This window comes from Mustela erminea, chromosome 10, assembly GCF_009829155.1.
Source record: "Mustela erminea isolate mMusErm1 chromosome 10, mMusErm1.Pri, whole genome shotgun sequence".
Taxonomy (NCBI): Eukaryota; Metazoa; Chordata; class Mammalia; order Carnivora; family Mustelidae; genus Mustela; species Mustela erminea.
The window spans coordinates 88,679,396-88,705,392 of record NC_045623.1 but is presented as its reverse complement, the minus strand read 5'-3'; the positions used below and the strand labels follow the sequence as shown (position 1 = coordinate 88,705,392).

Sequence of the window (25,997 nt, the reverse complement as noted above, 5' to 3'; positions counted from 1 at the left end):
CTTTATATGCAATAATAGCTCTTTTAATCCTTACATCTGCCCTGCACAGTCATACTTGTCCCTTGGGAAACAGTCCCTGAGAGTTGTGACTTGCTTAAGGTCAAGAAGCTACCTACCAAATGCACAAACCAGGCTGGAATTTAAATCAGCCTCTACCTGAGCCTTGAACTTCAATTCCTTTTCCTTGTATGGCACGTAAGCGTTCTAAAGCTCTCTGAAGGTGCTTTACATATATGAGAACAGTCACGTAGTACTCTATAATATACTCCTTGCCATTCTGACAATTGTATATTTTTGTTGTTGTTCCCTATAGATAAAAATTGCCTTGTTTTTCACGTGTATTTTTCCGTTAGTGCCAATGTCTTAAATGTAAATTTCCTTTTGTTCAAGTGCATCAAATACCCTCTTTTTTATGTTTTCCCCCATCCTCTTCCAACCTGGATTGATTACCCCAAAACAAATGTAATCATAGTACACAATGTGGCGCTTCTATAAATATTTACAAAGTTGTAATGTAAATGTTCAATATGGCTTTGACAGTCATTTTGTTTTATTTATTTTTTGCCCAGTGTGGGTCTTGAACTCATACCCCCTCACTCCCAAGATCAAGAGTGGCATGCTCTACTGACTCAGCCAGCCAGGTGCTCCTTTTTTATGAGAAATTATAATCAGAAGATGGAGAAGTATATATGTATGAATGGAGGACAGTCGCTAAGATACCTGAAACTACAAATGAGAAAATACATTATTTAGAAATGTACAGAGGGACGCCTGGGTGGCTCAGTTGGTTAAGCGACTGCCTTCGGCTCAGGTCATGATCCCGGAGTCCTGGGATCGAGTCCCACATCGGGCTCCCAGCTCCATGGGGAGTCTGCTTCTCCCTCTGACCTTCTCCCCTCTCATGCTCTCTCTCTCTCTCTCAAATAAATTAAAAAAAAAAATTTTAGAAATGTACAGATTCTAGGGAGATGTGGAAATTGCCTCAAGAGAGTGGGAACTGGGGGTAGGGATCGATAGGGTAAGGGACTGCTATTTATCTTTTCATAAAATAGTCAAATATTTTCTCAGTGCCTAGCGTATCTCAGACACTGTTGTAGGAATTTGATTAGAAACAAAACACAAGAATCCCTGTCTCATGAAGCTTACACTCTGAATTAAAAAGAAAGATTTAAAAGTCTTCCACTTGTAGTAAGCAAAGAGCACAGCAGAGTGGCTGGCAAATAGTACTAAAGGAACAGCTCTCCACTCTAATTTGAAGGCCTCCAAATACCATGTTGGAGAATTTACTGGATGCCAGGCATGGGGCCAAGTACTTTCCCAACTTCTCATTTTCTCTGCACAACACCCAATGTGGTAAGCATGGCTGTTATCCATATTAGTCTCAGGCTAAGTAACTTGCCAAAATAATTAGTGAGAGGGGGCTGGGATTGATAGCCAAACCTCCCAGCCGCTATACTTGCTACTTATTGCTGTAAATAGGACAAACCTGGAAATGGGGCAGCTAGTGGCTGGATCTCAAGTTTTCAGACGCATAAGCACTTCACTTGGGGGCCTAAGGCCCTGAATTTAGGAGGTATAAACTGGTAAAGAAGAGCCTAGTGGCTTATCAGCCCAGAAAGGGATCTTTAAGCACTTGGGGTGAACTTTACTGTTAGAGTTGATCACTTACAGAAGCTCCCCATTCAAAGAAATGGGCGCCAGGGTGAGGTTTTGCCTTAGACGCTCCCGGACTAGGAGAGTTAAACTGTCGGGATTATCTAGTCATTGTAATCAGTGTTCACTGAAGGCCTTCCACGGACAGGTCATTGTTCTGGGACAAGTTAAGAGCTGGCGCTTTGGGTTACGGTAGTGGATACTGGACTCCAAAAGGTAGAGTGATGAGATTTGGGATTATTTGGTTGAGATGACAGGGTTGTGTCAATTTACACTCCCTGGAACCCTCCGCCCCCTCTTTCCACTCCAGGGCTATATACAGGAATGACAGAAGAATCCCATCTAACTTCAACAACAATCTCATGTCTTGCAAACTGGGAAACAGGGTCAGGGGGTGGCCAGGGCAGACCTGTGCTTTGCCTAAGGTCACGCAGTGGAACTGGATCGCCCTGGCTCCCAAAGGGGACTATTTGCAGGTTTGTTGGGTTTTATTGTTGTTTTTGTTTTTTACAGTGAACATAACTGGTTTTATAATTTTATTATTTTTTTAAATTTTATTTACTTGACAGAAATCACAAGCAGGTAGAGAGGCAGGCAGAGAGAGAGGGGGAAGCAGGCTCCCTGCCGAGCAGAAAGCCCGAAGTGGGGCTTGATCCCAGGACCCCGGGATCATGACCTGAGCCGAAGGCAGAGGCTTTAACCCACTGAGCCACCCAGGCGCCCCCAATTTTATTTTATTTAAGATTTTATTTATTTGAGATAGATCCAGAGCCAGTGAGCACGAGAGCAGGAAGAGGACCAGAGGCAGAGGACAAGCAGGTAGCCCGCCATGGGGCTCGATCCCAGGACGCTGGGATCATGACCTAAGCCAAAGGCAGACGCTTAACCGACCGAGTTACCCAGGCGCCCCAAGTTTTATAATCTTAAAAAAGTACGTGTGTTTGAATACATGGTCAGAAAGAAACGCGAGAAAACCGAGCAACCCGAGCAACCCGAGCAACCCGAGCGCCGGCATAGTACCTGCTCCGCCCCAGCCAGCAGACTCCGCCTCGTCTTAGCCCTCCGGAGTCCAGTAGCTCCGCGCCCTGTCAGCCGGGTCGTCGGGAAAACCCGGAGCAGCGAATCCCGGTGCAACCCTGTGCGCTGAGGTTCAGAGCGTGCGCAGAAGGCGTCGGAGGCGCATGCTCCCTGGCGGTCCCGGTGCCCAACTCTGGCGCCGGCGCTGGCCTCCTCCGCGCGCACACTCTGGGCCCGGCTGCAGGCATGGCGGCCAGTCTGTGGATGGGCGACGTGAGTGAGGGCGGCTGCTCGGGTCTGAGGAGGACGAACCTTAGTGTCACGGGGGGCAGGAAAAGCCTGAAGGGGAGGGGCCTTCGACTCCCAGAAGGGTGGAAGTGAATGGGGAAAGAGTTCTTTAGGTGACACAGGCGGGTCCCAGAATTTAGGTGAAGGGGACTGAGCTTGAGGATGGAGGTTCCTGGCCTTCCGCCTGCGTTCTTGGAAGGGAAAGGGAGGCTCTTTGCGGGGATAGAACGGCAGGAATCCCAAGGACTGAAGGACGCTGTGGCTCTAGGACTGGAGGGATAGGGTTCCTAGATCCAGGGAGGAGGCTCCCGAAAGGGACCAACTTTGAAGCAAAGGATTGAAAACGTGGGAGGTGGGATTCAGGCCACTGTGTGGATGAAAATCTCTGCTCCCCTCAGCCCCGCCCCCACCAGCAGCGTGTAGCCAGCCCTGGGTGGGCTCTGGAACCCGGAATGAGGAGCTTGGACGCTGGCCTTAATCCTCTGCTCTTGTATTTACGCAGCTGGAGCCCTACATGGATGAGAATTTCATCTCCAGAGCCTTTGCCACTATGGGGGAGACGGTGATGAGCGTCAAAATTATCCGAAACCGCCTGACTGGGTACATTTTTCTCCTTCCAGCTTCTCAGTTCTCCTTTAATAGACCGTGCGGCCACAAGGGCTTCTCACCCCTAATAGTAGTTAATGTAATGTTATAAACGTATAACATTTGGGGGCTTACTGAGAGGGAGTATAGCACATTGCTTAAGGACTGGACTTTGGGGAGTCAGACTGAAAAAGCTAGGTCTACTGTGTGACCTTGGGCACATACTAAACCTCTCCATTTCCATGTCACTGTGACTATGAAAATGGAGATAACACCATCTACCTCATAGAGTTACGGTGAGGATTAAATGGTTAGTTTACATTCAGCATTTAGAGCAGTCTGGCATATGTCATATGCTCAATAAATATAAACATTATGATCTACTAGGTAGTAAGCACTTCAGAGTCATTTGTGGGGGGAGGTAGAGAGGGCACCTGGGGCTCAGTCATAAACCTGGGCTCTTGATTTTGGCTCACGTCATGATTTCAAGGTCCTGAGGTCAGGCCTGAAGTGGGGCTTTGCGTTGGGTGTGGAGCCTGCTTAAGATTCTCTCCCAGGGGGGCGCCTGGGTGGCTCAGTGGGTTAAAGCCTCTGCCTTCCGCTCAGGTCATGATCTCAGGGTCCTGGGATCGAGCCCCGCATCAGGCTCTCTGCTCCGCAGGGAGCCTGCTTCCTCCTCTCTCTCTTCCTGCCTCTCTGCCTAATTGTGATTTCTCTCTGTCAAATAAATAAATATTTAAAAAAAAAAAAAAAAAAGATTCTCTCCCAGGGCACAGGGTTCCGTCAGTTAAGCGTCTGCTTTCAGGTGAGGTCTTGATCTCAGTCAGGGTTTTGGGAAGTGGGCTTTCTGCTTAGCCAGGAGTCTGGTTCTCCCTCTCCCTCTGCCCCTCCTCCTGCTCATGTTCTCGCTTGCTCTCTCTCTTTGAAAAAGTGAAAAATAGAAATGATTTTCTGAGATTCTATTTTTTTAGGGGCACCTGGGTGGCTCAGTTGGTAAGTGTCTGCCTTCGGCTCAGATCATGATCCCAGTATCCTGGGACTCCCGGCTCAGCAGGAAGCCTGCTTCTCCCTCTCCAGCTCCCTCTTGCTTTGTTCCCTCTCCCGCTATCTCTCTCTGTCATCTATAAATAAATTCTTTAGAAAAAAATTCTGGTTTTTTTTAGATTTATTTATCCTTTTTTTTTAATTTTTTTTTTTTAAGATTTTATTTATTTTATTTGACAGAGAGAGAGATCACAAGTAGGTAGAGAGGCAGGCAGAGACAGAGGGGGAAGCAGGCTCCCTGCTGAGCAGAGAGCCCGATGCGGGGCTCGATCCCAGGACCCTGAGATCATGGCCCGAGCCGAAGGCAGCGGCTTAATCCACTGAGCCACCCAGGCGCCCCAGATTTATTTATCCTATGCAGAGCTTGATTGTACAACACTGCGATCATGACCTGAGCCATATGCTTAACCGACTGAGTCACCCAGGTGCCCCAATAAATAAATCTTTAAAAAAATCTTTTTAAAAATTTATTTATTTTTAAAGATTTTATTTATTTATTTGACAGAGATCACACGTAGGCAGAGAGGCAGTTAGAGAGAGGAAGGGAAGCAGACTCCCTGCCGAGCAGAGCGCCGGACTCGGGGCTCCATCCCAGGGATCTTGACCTGGGATCATGACCTGAGCCAAAGGATCATGACAACTGAGCGACCCAGGCGCCCCAAGGATTTTATTTTTAAGTAATCTCCATACCTGATGGGGGCTCAAACTTACAACCCTATTGGGGCACCTGGGTGGCTCAGTTGTTTATGCTCGGTTGATCCCGGGGGTCCTGGGAGCCCTACATCCGGCTTCTTGCTCAGCGGGGAGCCTGCTTCTCCCTCTGCCTGCTGCTCCCTCTGCTTGCGCTTGCTCACTTCTCCCCTCCTACCCCCCGCCATGTCAAATAAATGTTTAAAACAAACCTTACAACCCCAAAATCAAGAGTTGCAAGCTCCATGGACTGAGCCAGCTAGGCATCCCTAAAATCATTTCTTAAATACAAAGAAGTCTAAGTACTGTTAAGTACTGTTATTAGGAAGCTTCATAACTGTCTTAAAGTTTGCAGAGCTATGAAATGACAAGCCAGGACTCAGATCTGTTCTTATAGTCATGAGTGCCCTTAACTCATGTCATTCACTTAAGTTATTTATAGAAGAGTACTGTATGCTGTTGTTCAAGGTTCCTGGGATAAGTGGCTGAAACAAACCGGGCATAGTCCCTCCTCTCATGGAGTTTATGACATTCTCATGGGGAAGCAAAACAGTAAATATGTTGCCGCTTCCAGTTGGCGACGAGAGAAGAATTAGGCACAAACAAGTCAGCTGCAAAAGACTGGGAGCAGGGGACAACAGTCGAAAAGGAGCTGCCACGAGCAACTCCACAGTCTCACTTTTATTAGAAAACAATAGCCAACCGAAGGATTGATGAAAGTCAGAAGGATTGATGAAAGTCAAACGTTAGTCATGTCTTGCAGGCAAGCAAGGAGGAGGGTCATGTTTATAGTTAACCAAGCACATTCAAAGGACTCATCTAACTAACAACGAGCACTTCTGGGAAGGAAAGGAGCGACAACGAAAAAGGGAAGCAGGCGGTTTGCGTTCCGCCCTGAACTGACCAGGCGTTCCCGGGTGCTCGGCTTCCCTGAGGCAGGCGGCATTCCGCCCTGGGCAGGCCAGGCGTTCCCAGCTGCCCGGCTTTGGTGAAGGGGCGGCCTTCCCCCCGAGCGAGCCGGGCATCCCCAGCTGCCCAGCTTCACGGTCGTACATCGTCCTTCTCCCCAAAGACCTGTCGTCAGTATCAGTATTTTTTAAGGCCATATCTAAATGTGCTTGGCAACTAGTAAAATCCTCCAGGGGTTACAGTTTAAGTAACAAATTGTTCCGAGGGGCAGCAGCAATATGTAAACAAAACAAAATGCAGAGAATATTTGGAGATAGTGGTGCTATATTGCCTCCCCATTCTTCCTTCTTTTAAGGGGTCTAGTTAGAAAAAGAAGGATTCTCATATCAGTTTGGCAGCGTTTACTGAGCAGCTGCTCTGCCAGTACTCTAGTAAAGCAGCTGCTAAAACGTCAAATGGTTGAAAAATACATATGGGAGAGATGAAGTGGGTGTGGTCAGTTCTGGCTGGTTGGTTGACAGGTACTTTGTGTATTTGGAATCCAGTACCTGTTTCTGAAACCCAGGTGTGGCTGCCTTTGGCTGAAAAGGCCAGTATTCTAGACAGGAGTAATTTTCCCCTTGCAGGCCCCCCCCCCCCCCCAAGAGACGAGTTTTGATGGGAAAGGAATATGAGGTTTATTCAGGAAGCCGGCCGGCTACTTAGGGAGAAGGTGGACTTTTGTCCAAAAGCCAACTCCAAGGTTTCTCCTGGCCCAGGAGTTTTTAAAGTGATTTGGGGCGGTTAATCAGTTAAGGGAGTTGCGTGGTCTGTGACAACTTGTGACTACATGCAGTCTCTATGGTGCCGGCGACAGATGTTATCATAGTGCTTGGAGGTGTTGCAGTGGGGTCTGGTTCCTTGGTGAGGGGGTAGGAGGGGCGTTGTGCAAGAGGGTTTGGTTTCTTGGTGCCCCGGGTGGTGCAAGAGAGCCTGGTGACATGGAGAAGTGCTGTGTTTTTACTAGGAAAGAATGCAGGATCTATAAATGTACAAAGGTTTAGTTCATCAGTCGTGTGGGTTAAGGGTGCTTGCTAAAACTTAAAAGACTACTAGGTTGGCTGGAGGGGCCAAGGCAGCTTCATACCTAGAAACTGTTGGTTTGTTTTGTTTTGGGTTTTTTTTTTTTTTTCTTTCAACCATTTTATGAAATGAGAAAAGTCCAAGGTAGCCACGAGGCCATTGATAGATACACAGGTATGCAGTGTGGATGAGGAAGGGACTGTGGAAAAACCAGCACCATGCCAGATGATCGCTAGGAACCAAGTTCTCCAAACTAACAACAGAACACTCTAGACAGGAGCATATGATATAGGTCCTACAGAAATAAACGTGGTTCCATGCCTGTTCTCTACAGTTGGCAAGGACAGGTTTTTCCGCTGGCCTGTCTCAGTAGGTGTTTCTGTATCAAATGAAGCAGAAGTTTTCAGTGACTCTGAGGCCGGCATAGAGAACTCATTGCCTGTCTCTGCCTGGCTCCTGGGAGGCAGGTCCCCAGGACCTGACAGGGGACAGGTGGAAAAGGAGAAGCAATTACACAGCCTGGTAGAAAACATGGTGAGAGTAGACCACAGAGGGGCTCCCTAGGTCCTGCTACAAGAGGCCATTAACACACCTTGACTCTGAGCCTTCAGGTCTGATGAACAGTCTCAGAAAAGACCCTGTGCCCATCTGTGGAATGTTTCTCAGGGAGAACCCCCCTACATGCACTAATCCACGGGGCCCTCAAGTTTTCATCCTGAGGTCTGGGAGCTGCAGCCCAGAGCAGGGATGAAGAACCTGTACTAGCTACACTCAGGGAGAGCCAGCAGCATCCCAGCCTTTGCTGAGAGGCCAGGGCTCTGCTGCTCCCTCCTCTTTAGCATTGGTGCCTACATCCCCCCGCACTTCCCTACAGTGTCCCTCCACTTGCTTTTTATTTGCACTGTATTCTAGGAACAGGTCCTTTACTAGGTAGAGGTAGATCATACTAGCCTAAATAATGTTCTTCTTTTTGCTCTTGTAAACAGAAAACCCTAGATAATCAGCTACTGGTATGAAAACACATTCTGTAATACTTTCTGCTTTATTGAAATCGGATTTAGAACTATCTTTTCCTATCCATGATTACTAAAATTCTGGCTGTTTCTTATGGTGGTACTTAAAGACACATCACATTTATGTCTTGGCCTCATTTGACAGACTTTGAAGTGGCCTATAAGAATACTGTAAAATAAATAAATGCAAATTTAAAAACTAAGACCCGGGGCGCCTGGGTGGCTCAGTGGGGTAAAGCCTCTGCCTTCGGCTCAGGTCATGGTCCCAGAGTCCTGGGATCGAGCCCCGCATTGGGCTCTCTGCTCAGCGGGGAGCCTGCTTCCCTCTCTCTCTCTCTCTGCCTGCCTCTCTGCCTGCTTGTGATCTCTGTCTGTCAAATAAATAAATAAAATCTTTAAAAAAAAAAAAAAAACTAAGACCCAAGAAAATAAGGGAAAAAGATAAGACCTGTGGAAAATAATGTGCAACAGAGTACAGTGCTTAAGAATGCAGTCCGTGGTTACACAATAATGTGAATTTTTTTTTTTAAGATTTTATTTATTTATTTATTTGAGAGAGGGAGATAAGAGTGTGAGTATATGCAGTGGGGAAGGGCAGAGAGAAAAGCAGGCTCCCCACTGAGCAGGGAGCCCCACCGGGAACTCAGTACCCTGAGATCATGACCTGAGTCCAAACCAAGAGTTGGGTGCTTAACCAACTGTGCCACCCAGGCGCCCCCAGAATATCTTTTAAAGCTTTTTTTTTTTTATGTGTCTCTCTTTTAAATTTCATGTCAAACAGGTTGTGTGCTAAGGTTGTAACAGAGTTTAAGGGAGGTACGTGTCACAACAGTATGAACACTCAGTCGTCACAGTTACGAACTACAAAAGGGTCATCAGTTTTAAGTGTAGAAAAGCTCACCTCTTACCTCTTCTCATAGCACTGACTTTTTAAAGAGGTAAAACTAAGGCCCTACATTCTGGAATCTGGTTTTATTTGCTCCCTTGTGGTGGTGTTTTACTTGTTCTGTCCCTTACGTTCCCTGTAAACTGAACATTAGATCTGAGAGTTTGATTGGATTATATTAAATATTTTGGGGGGCACTGGGTGATTCAGTAGGTTAAGTATCTGAGTCTTGATTTCAGCTCAGGTTATGATCTCAGGTTTGTGGGACAGTGTCCTGCAGTCAGTCAGGCTCGGTGCTCAGCAGGGAGTCTGCTGCTCTCCCTCTCTCTGCTGCTCCCCCTGTGTGTGCCTGTGCCTGTGCCTGTGCCTGCGCAGGCACACGTTTTCTCTCTCTCTAATAAATCTTAAAAAAATATTTTTGGCGAAAGTATTTCAAAGGTGGTACAGTGCATAAATGAATGTTTATCAGATGAGTCTGGGACTGGCCCAAATGGGCAGTCCTTATATTCAGGTTTGTAAATTAGTTCTGAACTAGAATCTGGCAAGGAATAAAAACAGGTTGGGCTCTGATTAGGAAAACATTTTTTCCCTCCCCTCAGGCCAGGGCTCAGTCTCATCTGGGAATCCAATCTGTAACCATTCTCTTTCTCTTGTTTGCTTTCTTTCCAGAATCCCAGCTGGCTACTGTTTTGTAGAATTTGCAGATTTGGCCACAGCCGAGAAGTGTTTGCATAAAATTAATGGGAAACCCCTGCCAGGAGCCACACCTGTAAGGACACTTGGATAATGATGATGTTTCCATTTTTATTGTCATCGATAACTATCATTTATTGAAGCCCTACTGTATACTTACTCTATTTAATCCTATAACAACCCTGCACAGTGGGCATTGTTATCTTTGACAGCCCAGGAAACCGAAGTCCAGGGAAGTGGAATGACTTGTCCGAGGCAGCACAGGTAGTAAGTAGCAGAGGCAGGAGGCAAACTGAAGATTGGTTTGCCTCTAAAATCCAGGCCCTTTGCACTCTGCACCGCCGCCTCCCTTCACGGAAGACTTGAAGCTCTAGCTTGCCTGATTGAGAAGCTAGAACAGGCTGGCCGCAGTGAGGACACAGTGCAAGAGAGTTACATTCTGCTCTTCCCACAGTTACTTAGCTTACGGCCGCACCAAGCTGGCACACCTGGGCTTGTAGAACCATGGAGCTGGCAGTGCCCTTAGCGGTCATCCGTGCAACCCCCTCACTTTATACAGGAGAGAAAGCTGAGGCTTAGAGAGGGGGAGATGTTTTGGCCAAGGTAATTCATTTCAGTTTTTTTCAAATATTGTTTGACTCTTGAAACACCTTTCTCTGTTTTAGTTTGTTTGTTTTTAAATTTCTAGGCAAAACGTTTTAAACTAAACTACGCCACTTATGGGAAACAACCGGATAACAGGTAAGTGCAGGGTAGCCCCAGGGTAGCTTCAAGCCCCAGCAAGTGTCTAGATGGAGACAAGATGCATCACTGTGCTGATCACCACCAAAGAGGAGGTTGGGGAGCCTAGTTTGGTCCACTCTGCCTTCCTCCTGAAGGATGACTTCCTCCCCTTCCCCGCTGGTGGACCTGCCCAGTGTCCTTGTCAAGACCTGTGTCTTGTCTTTATTTGGTCCTGCCCCCAGCCTTCCACCCTCTTAGTACCCGCAGTATTGATGTGTTCAGTAAGAGCTGACCTGCTGTAGTGACATAAATCGATTGTTTCAGGGTGCTCTTCAGAAGCTTTAAAACAATGTAGCGAGAGCTTTAAAAAGATTTGTACCCACTGACCCTGTCATTCTACATGGACGTGTCCAAAGATTAGCCTCAGAAGTATTTGTTGAAACATTATGTAGAATGGGGGAAATTGGGGAAAAACCCAAATAATCCTAGTAACGGAGAAGTGGCTTAAATGACAATATGTTCATTAATTGGAGTACTGTGTATCCATGTATAAGTCATTTTGCAGAAAATGATGACAGGTCAGGAAGTTGGTAATATGTGAAAAGTGAAAAAAATGCTAAAAACAAAATGAGGTAGTCATACCCAAGTTTTGTAAATTCAGAAAGAGAAGCCAGGGGTGCCTGGGTGGCTCAGTTAGGTGTCCGGCTCTTGATCTCAGCTCAGGTCATGATCTGATGGTTATGAGTTTGAGCCCTTCACTGGACTCAACCCTGGGGGTGGAGCCTACTTTAAAAAAGAAAAACAAGGTGGCTCAGTCAGTTAAGCGTCTGCCTTCGTTTCAGGTCATGATCCCAGGATCCTGGGATTGAGTCCCACATTGGGCTCCTTGCTCGGTGGGGAGCCTGCTTTGCTCTCTGCCTGCTGCTCCCCCTGCTTGTGCGCTCACTCTCTCTTCTCTCTCTGTCTCTGACAAATAAAATCTTGAAAAAACAAAACACCCACAAAGAAGCCAAAGAAAAAAGACAAAAATATATAACAGTGTTCGTAGTGATTACCTTCAAGTGGTTGGGTTACTGTTAATTTTGTTTCTCTTTGTCTTTTTGTGTGTTCTGATTTAAACAAGAAATATGTATCATACTTGAACTAAGAAAATTATGAGTATGCTTGTTTGATTTATTTTTAACTAGTTTTTCTAGAACAGAGGTTGACAAAATGTGACCTGACTTACATCACCCATGAGCTAAAAATAGTTTTTACGCTTTCAAAGGATTACGAAAACAGAAAAAGCAACAGAAACCATAGGTGCCTCACCAAGCTTAAAATTTTTACTATCTGGCCTTCTATAGGAAAAGTTTGCTGACCCATGTTCTAAAAGTTGGCAGATTTCATTTTAGCCCTGCTCTCAGTCTTAGGAGATAAGGGCCAGTTCTCATTCTCCATCTTCACCATTTGAATTAAAAATTGCAGTGAGGGGCTCCTGGCTGGCTTAGTAGGTAGGGCATGTGACTCTTGATCTTAAGGTCATGAGTTCGAGCCCCACATTGGACACAGCGATTACTTACAAAAATATTGGCAGCGAATACAGTGTGTCTAGGTTTCTCTTTTGAGCACCTCTGACCAGGCCCCCCAACCTGTACTCCTATACTTCGAAGCCAGACAGGCTTTGTTCAGTGGATGAGGCCCCCAGAACAGGGCTGCTTCCATAACTCTCTGCCAGGACTGCCAGGCACCACAAATTAGGACCTAACTAAGGACCCATCAGATGTGCTGTTCCCCACGAAGACCCAGGAGAGGTTTACCTAGAATGGGCCAAAAGAGCTTGTTAGAACAAAGCTTTTGGTGTCTGTCTCTGAATCTTGTTCTCTCCTCTCAGCCCTGAGTACTCCCTCTTTGTGGGGGACCTGACCCCAGATGTGGATGATGGCATGCTGTATGAATTCTTCGTCAAAGTCTACCCCTCCTGTCGGGGAGGCAAGGTGGTTTTGGACCAGACGGGCGTGTCGAAGTAAGGCCTTACCTATGACTGATGGCCACCGTGTTCCAGCATTTGTCTCAGAGATGGGGCTGACAGAGCGAGGCCATGTAGCACAGTAGGGAAGAGCCCGGGCTCTGGAGCCAGACTGTGCTGTGCAGCCTGACTCCCAGACTGGCCCAGTCTCTCACCCAATTTCCTCAGGACAACAGATGCTGATTAAGAGGGTCTGCTCACAGGCCTGACCTGCCAGTGACATAAAATACTATAAAGTTGTAGGATATGCTTGATAGGTGCTTGTCATTTTATCTATTATTGTTACTTCAAAGGTAAAAAAAAAAAAAAAAAAAAAACCTCAAGAAAGGCTTATTTTTGATCAGAGTAATAGTTACAAGCACAAGCTTCAGTTATAAGCCCCAGACCTGGGTTTGAATCCTGCTTCTGCAATGAAGCTGGGCAAGTTATTGAATCCCTTGGAACTTGGTTTCCTCCTCAGTAAAATAGGGACACTACCATTATCGAATCATGGGGCAATTTGATTAGATAATCCTGGGGAAATGCTTAGCACAGTGCCTAGGAAATAATAAGGGTTCATGAAATAACCAGTATTCATTCCCAAGTAGAATATGAGTCCTGGGGTACGTGGGTGGCTCAGTCGGTTAGGCGTCTGACTCTTGGTTTCGATAGACTCTTGGTTTGGTTCAGGTCAAGATCTCAGGGTCATGGGATCAAGCTCCACGTGGTGCTCTGGGCTCAATGCAAAGTCTGGTTCAGATTCTTTCCTTCTTCCTTTCCTTCCCCTTCTGTGCCTCCCCCACTCTCGTGTGTACGTGTTCTCTCTCTCAAATAAAATCTTAAAAAATATATGAGTTCAGCAGAGCAAGAACCTTGTCTGCTTGTGACTGCTGAGCCCCCGTTGCCTAACGTGATACCTGGTATACAGGGCAGACGTAAATATTTGCTCAGTGAACCACAGCTGTTATTCCCACCACCGCTACCATAATGATGATGGTGGTAAGAGGATTTCCAGTAGATTGGGAGGGAAGCCACTGGGAAGGAGCCCCATCAGTGAAGGGTTAGAGGAGATTCCTCCAGATTCGGGCTCCTTCTGGGCCAGAGTTTCACCTTGCTCTGCAGCCTACCTCTATGGTTGGGGACCTCATCCCTTCCTACAGAGGTGGATAGGCTCACCCCCTCGTCCATTCTTCGACTCTATCTTTCATCACATTTGTGATCTAAATAGGGAATGTGCTTTTGTTTTCTGCAGGGGCTATGGTTTTGTGAAATTCACAGATGAACTGGAACAGAAGCGAGCTCTGACCGAGTGTCAGGGAGCAGTTGGCCTGGGATCAAAACCTGTGCGGCTGAGTGTGGCAATCCCCAAAGCGTGAGTCCTGCACGGGCAGGGAGCTGGCCGCCCTCTGGACTGCTACCCCTCACCCCAACCCATGCTCCTCCTCTGCTTGTTGATAATCGGAGCTTCTGCCTGCTGGGGGAGGGGGGTGCGGTGGAGGGAGGCCAGCTGCTTGCCGGGCCCTGTGCTGTGCGCTGCAGATGAATGAGCCTGACCCGGCACCTCCAGAAGCTTGTGGCTGGGGCAGAGCGACGACCTGCGAGGGCAGATTCATTCAGTTGTTGCCGGTAGCAGCCCTGGGAAAGCAGCATGTCCTGCGTACTTAATGTTCCTGCTCTTGGCCCGGTAGTATCACTGTTAGAAATTTAACCACAGAATGAATAAGAATTGAGCAGAAGTCAAAACAAAACAAAACAAAAAACACCCTATTTTAGCTGTGGGAATGGCTAAGAGTTAAAGATCCAAACACTACAGAATATTGCATATATCATCCTACCTGCCATGCCAGTCAGAAAGCCCTCCTTCCCTTACGGCTCCAAAGTCTCTCACTCAGAAGACAGCTGTTGTCTGCACAGAATCTTCTATCCTTTAACGAAAGCAGTGGTTCTCAACTAGGGACAGTTTTATCCCACAGGGAACATTGGCAACACCTGGAGATAATCTTGGTTGTCACAGCTTGGGTGGGGAGGTGGGGTGGGAATCCCGTGAGTGGAGACGGGAGAGCTGTGAGCATGCCGCGTCCTGTACAGGATGGCCCCACACGGCACCTGCCTGCCGCGCGCCCGGGTCCACAGTCCCGAGGCAGATAGACTCCATGCCAGGGGTAGAAGAGTGACTGCATTCTGAGGGCGGAACTTCCAGGGAGCTAGGTTTTTCAAAGCAGCAAAAGCTTTGGAGGTTCTTTGCTGTTTGACTGTGTTTAATACCTGGAAGATCAGCCTGAGTGGTTCCACCCCTCCCAAACTGTTATTTGTTCTCAACTCTACTCTAGAGGGGTGCCTGGGTCTGCTCCTCCCCCTGCTTGTTTGCTCTCTCACACTCTCTCAAATAAACTTAAAAGAAAAAAAATAGTAATAAACTCTATAAAAACATCAGAAAATATTTAAAAGAGGTTTCCTCATTACCTTAAAGTGACTTATGATTTCTGACTTCTAAGCTTCTCTGTAGACATCTATGATACGCAGATATAAATACACACTCAGTGTGGATCAGTTTACATGTGGTACATTGATTTCTTTATTTTTGATTATAGTCTCAATCTCCCCATCCCCCCCCAAGTTCTCTTCATAGACACATTCCCCTTCCCGTGTAGCTGGACAGTCGCCCTCGCAGCGTTTGGCAGCTGCAGGTATCTGGAGCGTGTGCTCCATCCTAAGTTCTTCTGGTGTTGATGGTGTTGGTGGTTTCTGATGTGTTAGCATTTATTCAGTCAGCGACTGAGCCCTTACAGCTTTCCGGGCCCTGGCCAGGACATCGGAGTTGTAGCTGTAAACAAGAGAAGGAAAAGCCGTTCTGCAAGGAGGTCGTGTTCTGTTCATTTCTCGGTTGATCCTTGTCAGAATTGGGTGCCTGTGTCTAGGGCAGTGCCATCAAGCACTAGAAGTTAAGGGCAGTAAGAGGTCCCTTTGAGAGTTTATCTGCAAGAGCTGAGTACAGAGAAACAACAGAAATGTACAGACCCAGGCTGAGAGACTTCCTTCGATTCCATGAATGTATCAGGAGGGTGGCAGAGTCCTTGGGGACATGGCAGAGTAGTCATGGATGAGACCATTAGCAGTTTCCAGCCTTGCACTGGGCCAGGGGAGGTAGTCTCTGCCATTGGACTTCATCTAGCCACCCATCAGGAGGTGGTGCTAAGGCGGTCAGACGTGGAGTGTCTCACTGCTCTGGCCAAGTCCTGCTCACCACGCAGGCACTAAACTCCAAAGGAACTTGGGAAGAGCTCATTCAGACTTTGAGAATTTGTGGTTCCTGTGACAGGCATTGCTGTGGTGGTTCAGCTCCTGCTTATGACTTGGTTTCCTTTCTGGCTTCACTCTGGAGATAGCATACACCAGTCCTGAGGACACAGGCATGTCCCACGCCATGTGACAGTTACAGTTGTGCTTACTGGCCAGCTGGCGTGGTGTAAGCCTCTGCCTCCTGTGCATTCGGCTGGACTTGGGAGTCTGGCTCTTTGCAGTATGAGGCCTCTAGAAGCACACCGCCGTGTTTTCTTTTGATCACTCTCATCTAGGGCCGCTGGTCATGCCCCATACATATATGGTTTTGTGTATTTTTTGAAAGCAACGGATCCTTTGCAGGCCTGACATTCTGTCTTTGGTTAGCAGTGGCTGGGGTAGCCATGCCAGCCAGAGAAAAAAGCTATCCACTGAGCCTGGGCCTCAGGTCTGACTGGTGACTGCAGGATTTAGGAGCCTCACAAGGTGTCTTGCATCTGTCAGGGCAAATGCTGTGTGTCGTGGTCTGGTGTTCAGAGTGTGGTCTTGGGGTTAAATTTGGCTCCAGTCCTAGGTATAGACTTGGGTGGGTCACTTAACCTTTTAGAGTCTCATTATTCTCATCTGTGTAATGGGAACGATAATCAGTAACTCTGTCATAGGGTTGTGCAGGACTTAAAATAGGAGCCCGTATCTGAAAAACAGTGGGCCCAAGTCCTGAGTACCTACTCCGTAAACCGTAGCTGTGACTGCAGTGATGATGGTAAGGCTACTGGAGCACTTCTTTTTGTGTGGGAAAGAGGTGATTAGACATTCTACAGTTTGAAATGCTTCTTGGATCATCCTAAATCCAGATTTTCCAGGCAGTGTTCACTTGAGCTTTTGTGGCTGGCAGAAAAACATGTGTCATCTCCATCCCTGTCCCCCCGCCACCTGGCGTGGGGCACCTGGGTGGCTCAGTGGGTTAAAGCCTCTGCCTTTAGGTCAGGTCATGATTCCAGGGTCCTGGGATAGAGCCCCACATCGGGCTCTGTGCTCCACGGGGAGCCTGCTTCCTCCTCTCTCTCTGCCTGCCTCTCTGCCTACTTGTGATCTCTGTCTGTCAAATAAATAAATAAAATCTTCAAAAACATCAACAACAAAAACTCCTGGCATAAAGCCTGGGCTCTGGAGCCAGACTACTGGAGTTTGAATCTCTGTGGGGCTTTGGACAAATTAGGTGACATGTCTGGACCTCCGTTTCCTCATCTGTAAAATAGGAATACATGTATTGTTCTTGCATAGGTTTGTTGTGGGGATTGAGTGGGTTAATCTGCATAAAGCCACGTGAATACCCCCTGGCATGTAGTAAGTGCTATGGCAATGTTGGCCTATATTCATTTTTGTTTCTGTCTCCGTCTAAGGAGCCGTGTGAAGCCAGTGGAGTACAGTCAGATGTACAGTTACAGCTACAACCAGTATTACCAGCAGTACCAGAACTACTACGCCCAGTGGGGCTATGACCAGAACACAGGCAGCTATAGCTATAGCTACCCCCAGTACGGCTACACGCAGAGCACCATGCAGGTAACCGTGGCTCAGCCCCGGCCCGGGGAGTGGTGAGCTTAGGCTTCAGACAAAATGAGGGAAAGATGAAGCCTCTTATTTGCTAACAGCGAGGCCTCCTCGTCTCCACCAGGAGTTCACGCTGCTTCTCACCCTTTCTTTGGTCTCTTGGCAGACATATGAAGAAGTCGGGGATGACGCCTTGGAAGGTAAGTAAGAAGTTTGTTCACTCATTCCCCCTGTCCTCTCTCAGGTGACTGCTCTGAGGCAGCCACTGTACTGAGGAATGCGGGGCGGATTCTGCTGGGGAGGAACTTGCCTTCTAGTGGCAGAGCTAGTGGGCGCGTAATTATGGTGAGAAGGGGCGTGTGGCTCCCCAGTGTGCGTGCAGCCCCAGAGAGCCCAGAAGCAGCTCATCGGGGAGAGAGCTGGTCACTCCTACACCTGGGACATTCAACCCCCACGTGTAGGTCTCCAGTGACACTGCTGCCTTATGTTTGTTTGATAGTTTGTAAAATTCATTTTTTATCTCATTTTAACTTTTTCCTGTATATTTTCAACTACATTTTTTTTCTCATTCTCAAGTAATAGGTATGATTGAAAATTTGGAAAATACAGTAACATATTATGAAGAAACTAAAAATCACCCCAATCAGCTACCTAGTAATAGCCATTATTAAGTATTTGTGTAATTTTTATGGAATTTAACACAGGAAAAGGAAAATTAAACTGAAGGAATTGCTAACCTTCAAATAAATGATTTTTCAAATGCAATATTAATACTTAAAGGATTTTTTTTTTTTTTTTTTTAAAGATTTTATTTATTTATTTGACAGAGAGAGATCACAGGTAGGAAGAGAGGCAGGCAGAGAGAGAGAGGAGGAAGCAGGCTCCCTGCTGAGCAGAGAGCCCGATGCGGGACTCGATCCCAGGACCCTGAGATCAAGACCTGAGCCGAAGGCAGCGGCTTAACCCACTGAGCCACCCAGGCGCCCCAACTTAAAGGATTTTTAAGGTTTGAAAATGTTCATGTTTCTGACTAGATGTTAAGTTTTAAAGAAGTAAAATTTATGGGCGCCGCTGGCTCAGCAGTGGAGCATGTACTCTTGATCTTGGGCTTATGTGTTTGGGCCCCATGATGGGTATAGAGATTACCTAAAAAATAAAATCTTGGGGCATTTTGGTAGCTGGGTGGCTCAGTCACTTAGGTGACCAACTCTTGCTTTTGGCTCAGGTCATGACCCCAGGGTCATGAGATCAAGCCCCGTGTTCTGTCAGGCTCCACGCTGGAGCCTGCTTAAGATTCTCCCTTTACCCCTACTCCCCACCACCTCCCACCCCACAGGCTCTCAGCACGTATTCTCTTCAAAAAAATAAAAATTAATAAAATAAACAAAAAGTAAAAGTAAAAAAAATAATAAGAAAGCATTTGTACGTACATGCTGTCATCTAATCTAACAGCAGTGACCTTGGGGGTGAGCTAGGCAGAACACAGGGGCTCTAGCTGACACATGGGGACCTGGCCACCCAAGTGCTCTGTTCAGGCTCACCCAGTGAGTTAGGGGCTAAGTCAGGCCTGGAGGCCCTGACTTTACTCAGTCTCTGACTGGTCCCTCCAGGGAATACTGTCCTTTCTTTTCTTTTTTTTTTTTTTAAGAGAATATTAACCTGAGTATAATATCTGTGTATAACTCCTTAAGAATTTTCCAGTCTCTTTCTCATCCATCAACCCATTAATATAATAATACCAGACATATTTTGCGCCAGGTCCTGCTACCTTTCAACACTATGATGGTGGGTTGGTGCCGTTATAATCCCCCGCCTACAGAAAAGAAAACTGAGGCTTAGGGAGTTGATAATAGCTAATAGTTAACTGAGGTTGTACTATGTGCAGGCCCTGTTCTAAGCATTTTACATCTGTTAATGCATTTAACCTTCACAACTGTGTTGAGCTAAGTACCACGATTTATTCTGGTTTTATAGGATAAAAAACCAAGGTAAGGGGGTCAAATTACTTGTTCAAGGTCAATGATATTGTAAGTTTCAACATAGTAGCAAGAGATGGAGTCATTCTCAGAACCCCTGCAGTCTTGCCCCAGATTAAATGCTTTTTACTGCTGACTTACACTGCCTCCTGGTTGAACCTAATACCCACCCAGAGGAGCACAGCAGGGATCTTTCAATGAGCCATGGCTCAGGCCCTGTCTTCAGAGTGAGGAAGGATGTTCTATTGTACACACATCCACAGGCTTTGGTTCATACAAATGGCTGACCTTGATGGAGCTCTTTAATGAACTGCTTCTATAAGCTGTTGCCTACACTGAGTGGAGAAACCAGGACATTCATGCTTTCTTTAAGATTCCATAAGGAGCCTCTGTAAATGCTCAAACCTTCTTGTAATTTAGATTAAAATTCCAAGAGGAAGGGGCACCTGGGTGGCTCAGTCAGTTAACTGTCTGCCTTTGGCTCACGTCTCCGTCCCAGGGCCCTGGGATCAAGCCCTGCATCAGGCTCCCTGCTCAGCAGGAGGCCTGCTTCTCCTTCTCCGTCTCCCCCCCTGCTTGTGTTCCCTCTCGCACTGTCTCTCTCTGTCAAATAAATAAAATCAATCTTGGGGCGCCTGGGTGGCTCAGTTGGTTGGGCAACTGCCTTCAGCTCAGGTCAATATCCTGGAGTCCTGGGATGGAGTCCCACATAGGGCTCCCTGCTCAGCAGGGAGTCTGCTTTTCCCACTGACCTCTCTCCTCTCATGCTCTCTCTCTTTCTCTCTCAAATAAATGATAAAATCTTTTAAATAAATAAATAAAATCTTTAAAAAAATAAAATAAGATTCTAAGAGAAAGATCCTTCTGGTTCTAGGAAGAGGCATAGGACTTAACGTGAAAAGATTAGCACTGGTTTGGAAAAGGAAACAGACTCTTAAAAGTAGTGAGAAAGTTTGAAATAATTTACAAAAGAAACACACATGCTAGTAAATGACAGGAAAAAAAAGGTTTACACATGCTATTTGTACGAAAGGTAATTTATACTATATCACCAGTAGGATATATTATGTATAAATGTGTAAGGCAGGCCAGCAAGCTAAAAACTCAAGCAGGATTTCTATGTCACAGTCTTGAGGCAGAATTCCTTTGGGAAATCTCAACTACATTTAAGCCTTTTTTAAGATTTTTAGTTGACTGGATGAGACCCACTGACATTATTGAGGATTATTTATTTATTGAGAGAGTACGCCCCAGCATGGGGGAGGGAGAGGCAGACTGAGAGGGAGACAATCTTAAGCAGGCTCCACCCAGGTGCTCCAAGGATTTTTTTTTTTTTTTTTTAAAGATTTTATTTATTTGAAATAGAACAAGTCAGGGACTGGGAGAGAGAGAAGCAGGCTCCCTGCTGATCCAGGAACCTGACTTGGGGCTCTGTGCCGGGACCCTGAGATGGTGACGTGAGCCAAAGGCAGACACTTAACTGACTGAGCTACCCAAGCACCCCTCCCCAAGGATATACCTTTTTTTTTTTTTTAATTTTTTATTAACATATAATGTATTATTAGCCCCAGGGGTACAGGTCTGTGAATCACCAGGCTTACACACTTCACAGCACATACCTTCCCCAATGTCCATAACCCAACCACCCTCCCCCCCCCCCCCCCCGCCAATCCTGTTTGTTTTGTGAGATTAAGAGTCTCTTATGGTTTGTCCCCCTAAGGATATTCTTAAAATCAGCCTGTTGCAGATATTAATCGCGTCTATAGATAATACGTTCACAGCAACACCTAGACTGCATCTGACCAAACAGGGCACTATAGCATAGCTGAGTTGACATGTTAAACTTTAACCATCATGCTATTAATAATCAAATTTAAATTCAAATATACTGTGTTTCTTGGGGGATCTGGCTGGCTCAGTCAGTGTAGCATGCTACTCTTGGTCTCAGGGCTGTGAGTTTGAGCCCTACCTTGGGTGTAGAGATTACTTTAAAATAAAATCTTTAAGGAAAAAAAAAATAGATAGATACAGATACAGACAGACACACTTAAAAAGTTAGTTTTTATGATGTTTATATCCTTTGGATCTGTAATTTTACATGAAAGATCTTATCCCCAAATGATAATCATTGGTACAGATAAATACCTGTAGAGAATTTGTTAAACAAATGGTAGTCTTTTTTTTTTTTTTTTCTATCATGTCTAAGAGGATTGACATAGGGAAATGCTTTCAGTAAAAGAGAGCCAGATATAAAATATGTAGTAAAATCCCAGTTAGGGCTTTGTTTTTTGGGATATAACCTACATAATAGATTTCACTTTTTTTTTTAAATTATTTTCAGATTTCACCCTTTTCAAGTGTACATACAGGGGCACCTGGGTGGCTCTGTGGGTTAAAATCTCTGCCTTCGGCTCAGGTCATGATCCCAGAGTCCTGGGATTGAGCCCCGCATCAGGCTCCCTGCCCAGTTGGAAGCCTATTTCCTCCTCTCTCTCCGCCTGCCTCTCTGCCTACTTGTGAGCTTTGTCAAATAAATAAATAAATCTTTTTAAAAAGTGTGTATACGGGACGCCCGGGTGGCTCAGTTGGTTGAGCAGCTGCCTTCGGCTGGGGTCCTGATCCCAGTGTCCTGGGATCGAGTCCCGCATCGGGCTCCTTGCTCGGTGGGGAGCCTGCTTCTCCCTCTGCCTCTGTCTGCCTGTGCTCGCTCTCTCTCTCTGATAAATAAGTGGGATCTTTTAAAAAAATAAATAAATAAATAAATAAAATAAAAAGTGTGTATACAATCCAGTAGTCTTTAGAGTGGTCACAGAATTGTGCACCCATTACCTTGGATTCCTGCAGCCAGCAGCATTCACTGTATACCAGCCCCCTCTTGCCCCTGACAACCACTCATCTACTTTCTCTCTCTTTGGATTTACCTATTCGGGCTCTTAAAGTTGGCTCCTTGCCCAGTGTGGGGCTTGAACTCACTACCCTGAGATTAAGAGTCAAGTTGCATGCATTACCAACTGAGCCAGCCAGGCGTCCCAGGCTATTTTTAATAAATGGAATTGTGTATAACCTGCGGTCCTTTGTGAATGGCTGCGTTCACTGACGCATAGCGTTGTAGCAGGTGTCAGCACATCATTCTTTTTTATGGTCGAGCAGTATTCTGTTGGGTGGATATCCATTTTAGTGATAGATTTTTGGGTTGTTTCCACTTTCAGTATTACGGATATATTACTTATGAGCGTTCATGCGTAAGTTTTTATGTGGACATAGAAGTTTTCATTATTCTATCTCAAAATGGAATTGCTAGATCCAATGGCAGACTCTTTAACCACTGGAGGAACTGCCAGACTTTTCTGAATGGGCTGCACTTTCTGTTCCCACCATCAGCGTACAGGGTTCACATCCTCATGAGTGGTGGTTACTCTACTTCGTTACGGCCATCCTGGTGGGTCTCGAGCGGGATCCCTTTGTGGTTATGATACCCACTTTCCTGATGGCGAATGGATGTTGATGCTTATTGGCTATTTTTTGCAGATCTTTGGAGATACGACTTTTCAAGTTCTCTGTCCATTTTAAAATTGGGTTGTCTTTTTTATTTTTTCACTATGAAAGTTTCTTTTTTCTGTTCTGGATACCATTCCCTTATCAGACGTATGACTTAAAATTGGGCTATCCCATGAATTACCTCTCCACTTTCTTGATAATGTCCTTTGAAGCACAAAAGTTAATTTCTGTGAAGTCCTATTTATTTTTTTCTTTTGTTTGTGCTTAAATGGTATCTTATCTAAAAGGCACTGCTTGTTTATACCTGTTTCCTTCTCAGATTTACAGTTTCAGGGACACCTGGGTGAATCATTCAGCGTCTGCCTTTGTCTCCTGGGATCCAGCCCCCAGCCACGCTCCCTGCTCAGTGGGAAGCCTGCTTCTCCCTCTCCCACTCCCCCTGCTTGTATTTCCTCTCTTGCTGTGTAAATCTTAAAAAAAAAAAAAAAAAAAAAAGTTCCAGCTCTTACCTTTAGGTAAGATCCATGTTTAGCTAATTATGTGTGAAATGTGAAGAGTCATCCAGTCGTCCAGTCTGAGTCATCCAGTCGTCCCAGCACTGTTTGTTGAAAACCCGTTCTTTACCATTGAATTGTCTGGCACCCTTGTTAAAAACGAAGTTACTATTAAGTTAGATGATGGGCTTGGGCTCTTAAGTCCTTTTTTTTTTTTTTTAAAGATTTATTTATTTGTCAGAGAGAGCACAAGCAGGGAGAGCTTACAGAGGTAGAGCAGGCGAAGGGAGAAGCAGGCTTCTTGACGAGCAAGGGGCCGGATGCGGGACTGGATCCCAGGACCCGAGGATCATGACCTGAGCCGAAGGTAGATGCTTAACTGACTGAGCCACCCAGCCATCCATTTTTTTTTCTTTTTCTTAAAATCTTATTCCATTATCTCTAGGTCTGTTCTTAGGCCACTGCCACAGTTTTTATTACTGTCGCTTTGTGCTAAGTTTTGAAATGGGGAAGTCCTTGAACTTTGTGCTTTTTCAAGATTGTTTTTGCTATTCTGAATCCTTTGCATTTCCATCTACACTTTATGATCAGCTTCTCGATTTCTGCAAAACAAGGCAGCTAATTTTGAAAGGCAGTACATTGAATCTGTAGATCAATTTGGGGAGCATTACGATCTCAAGCAATGTTGTGTTCCAGTCCAAGTCCTGGGAGATCTATTTCCTTAGGTTCTCTCTAATTTCTCTAATTGTAAAATAAGTGTTTTAATGAATGGGTGTGTTTGTGTGTGTGTATTTTATTTTTTAAAGATTTGACAGAGAGAGACAGCCAGAGAGGGAACACAAGCAGAGGGGAGTGGGGAGAGGGGGAAGCAGTCTTCCCATCCTGATATGGAGCTCCATCCCAGGACTCTGGGATCATGACCTGAGCTGAAGGCAGAGGCTTAACCCACGGGACTCACCCAGGCGCCTGTGTGTGTGCATCTTAGACCAACACAAGACTGCAAGGAAAAGTACAGTGTTACCAATCATAGTGACTAAGGAGTTTTCTCAAACTTCTTTTACTGTGAAATGTAATGTATACATAAAAGTATGTCAAACAAGTCTGTAGTTTATTAATTATAAAGCAGTTGCTCATGAGACCTTTATTCAGATCAAGTAGAACATTGCCAGCCTCCAGCTTTCCTTTGCCCATTCAAAACCCATGGCCCAGCGTTGGTGGTATAGTGGTGAGCATAGCTGCCTTCCAAAACCCATGGCCCAGCTAGGGAAAATTACTGTCTTTTGTGGTAATCGCTTTCTAGATATGCATTCTTAAATAATATTAGCATTGCCTGTTTTTTTAGCTTCATACAATGCAGTTATATGTACTGTCTTTTTTCATTCAATACTCAGCGTTACTTTTAAATTCAGTTCTGGTATATAATTGTTGTATTAGCTTCGGTGTGCAATATAGTGATTCAGCAATTCTCTACAGACTTGGTACTCATCGTGGTAAATTGCTCACACACCATTTGTGAGATCCAACCAAGTTGTATGCAGCTGAGGCAGATCTTCACGGCTACATAATGTTCCCTTGAAGACCTAGTGCTCTGAACTTAATCATTTTGATCAGATTTCTGTAACCCAAAATTGATGCCGGGCACATGAATTCTAGGGAGGTGGAGAAACAGCCACTATGGAGCGCTGTGCATGATATTTTCTAAGTAACTCCACTTTTATCCTTAACGAAACTCTGCAAGGCAGTGGGTATGAGCTCCTAGAGGCCCTGAGGGGCTCTGACACAGAGGACAGGGAACTTCCCAGGGGAAGCGGGAAGCGGGAAGCTGGGAGTGGGAAGAGTCCATGGCTCTGTGTGCTTCTGGTGCTCCGAACCCAACCCTGGCTTCTCTTGCAGACCCCATGCCACAGTTGGACGTGGTGGAGGCCAACAAGGAGTTCATGGAGCAGAGTGAGGAGCTATACGACGCCTTGATGGACTGTCACTGGCAGCCCCTGGACACCGTATCCTCAGAGATCCCTGCCATGATATAGTCGGGACAGAGGAGCTGCTGACACAGACTGTGCTGGAGAGAGACTCCTTTTTTAACAAAAGTGCTGGAACAACTTTTACCTTTTTGGAAATGTTTTGTAAAGTTTTTAGTAATCAACTCTTGAGATGATGACCATTCCTGCACCACCACTGCCTTCCTCTGCCCATCAGCCTTTGGAGTTTGAAAACCACAGGGCCATTGAGGGAGGTTTGAAATGTCTTTGAAGTGTCTTCCAGGTAGGGATGTTACCTAGTCTTGGGAGATCAGAGTTTGGGGTTATTAAAGTGGATCATATTACTCAAACAAGAGGGCCATCTCAGGTGACCCTGCATCCTTAAAAGGTTCTCTGTGGTCAGAGTGCCTGGGTCACATGCTACATGCCAAGTGGGGGCAATGTGGACCCTCCATTTCAAGCACCCCTTCACCCAACAAGTTTGGTTTTAGGTTTCGTGGCTGCATGTGGTAGGATGTGATGGAACCAGCAACACCTAGACCAAAAGGCTCGGAGGACAAGCCTAGCTTTAATAAGCCCTTGTTTGAGGACATTATTGTGCTATCTGTGTACATGGCCCACCTGTTTGTCCTTAATTTCCTTCTGTAAGTATGAACACACAAGT

General features: G+C 46.0%; 1 protein-coding gene and 1 non-coding gene across 5 annotated transcripts; one reads left to right on the top strand and one right to left on the bottom strand.

Moving 5' to 3' along the window:
* Positions 1 to 2,808: 2,808 nt before the first annotated feature.
* On the top strand, positions 2,809 to 25,940 carry TRNAU1AP (tRNA selenocysteine 1 associated protein 1). Of its 4 annotated transcripts, XM_032361555.1 has the most exons (10): positions 2,815 to 2,943; positions 3,461 to 3,558; positions 9,817 to 9,916; positions 10,529 to 10,581; positions 12,437 to 12,568; positions 13,803 to 13,922; positions 14,118 to 14,234; positions 17,233 to 17,395; positions 17,550 to 17,583; positions 25,245 to 25,940. In XM_032361555.1, exons 1-10 carry the CDS (start codon positions 2,917 to 2,919, stop codon positions 25,379 to 25,381), a joined length of 981 nt encoding a protein of 326 aa, XP_032217446.1. In that variant the 5' UTR covers positions 2,815 to 2,916; the 3' UTR covers positions 25,382 to 25,940. The 4 variants fall into 4 exon arrangements, with proteins under 4 accessions (XP_032217448.1, XP_032217449.1, XP_032217446.1 ...); XM_032361557.1 differs by lacking the exon at positions 12,437 to 12,568 and having other exon boundaries at positions 2,809 to 2,943; XM_032361556.1 differs by lacking the exon at positions 14,118 to 14,234 and having other exon boundaries at positions 2,902 to 2,943.
* Positions 9,033 to 9,134, bottom strand: LOC116568413. The gene has a single exon (XR_004276619.1). It is a non-coding gene; the product is annotated as a small nucleolar RNA U13 (small nucleolar RNA).
* Positions 25,941 to 25,997: the final 57 nt, after the last annotated feature.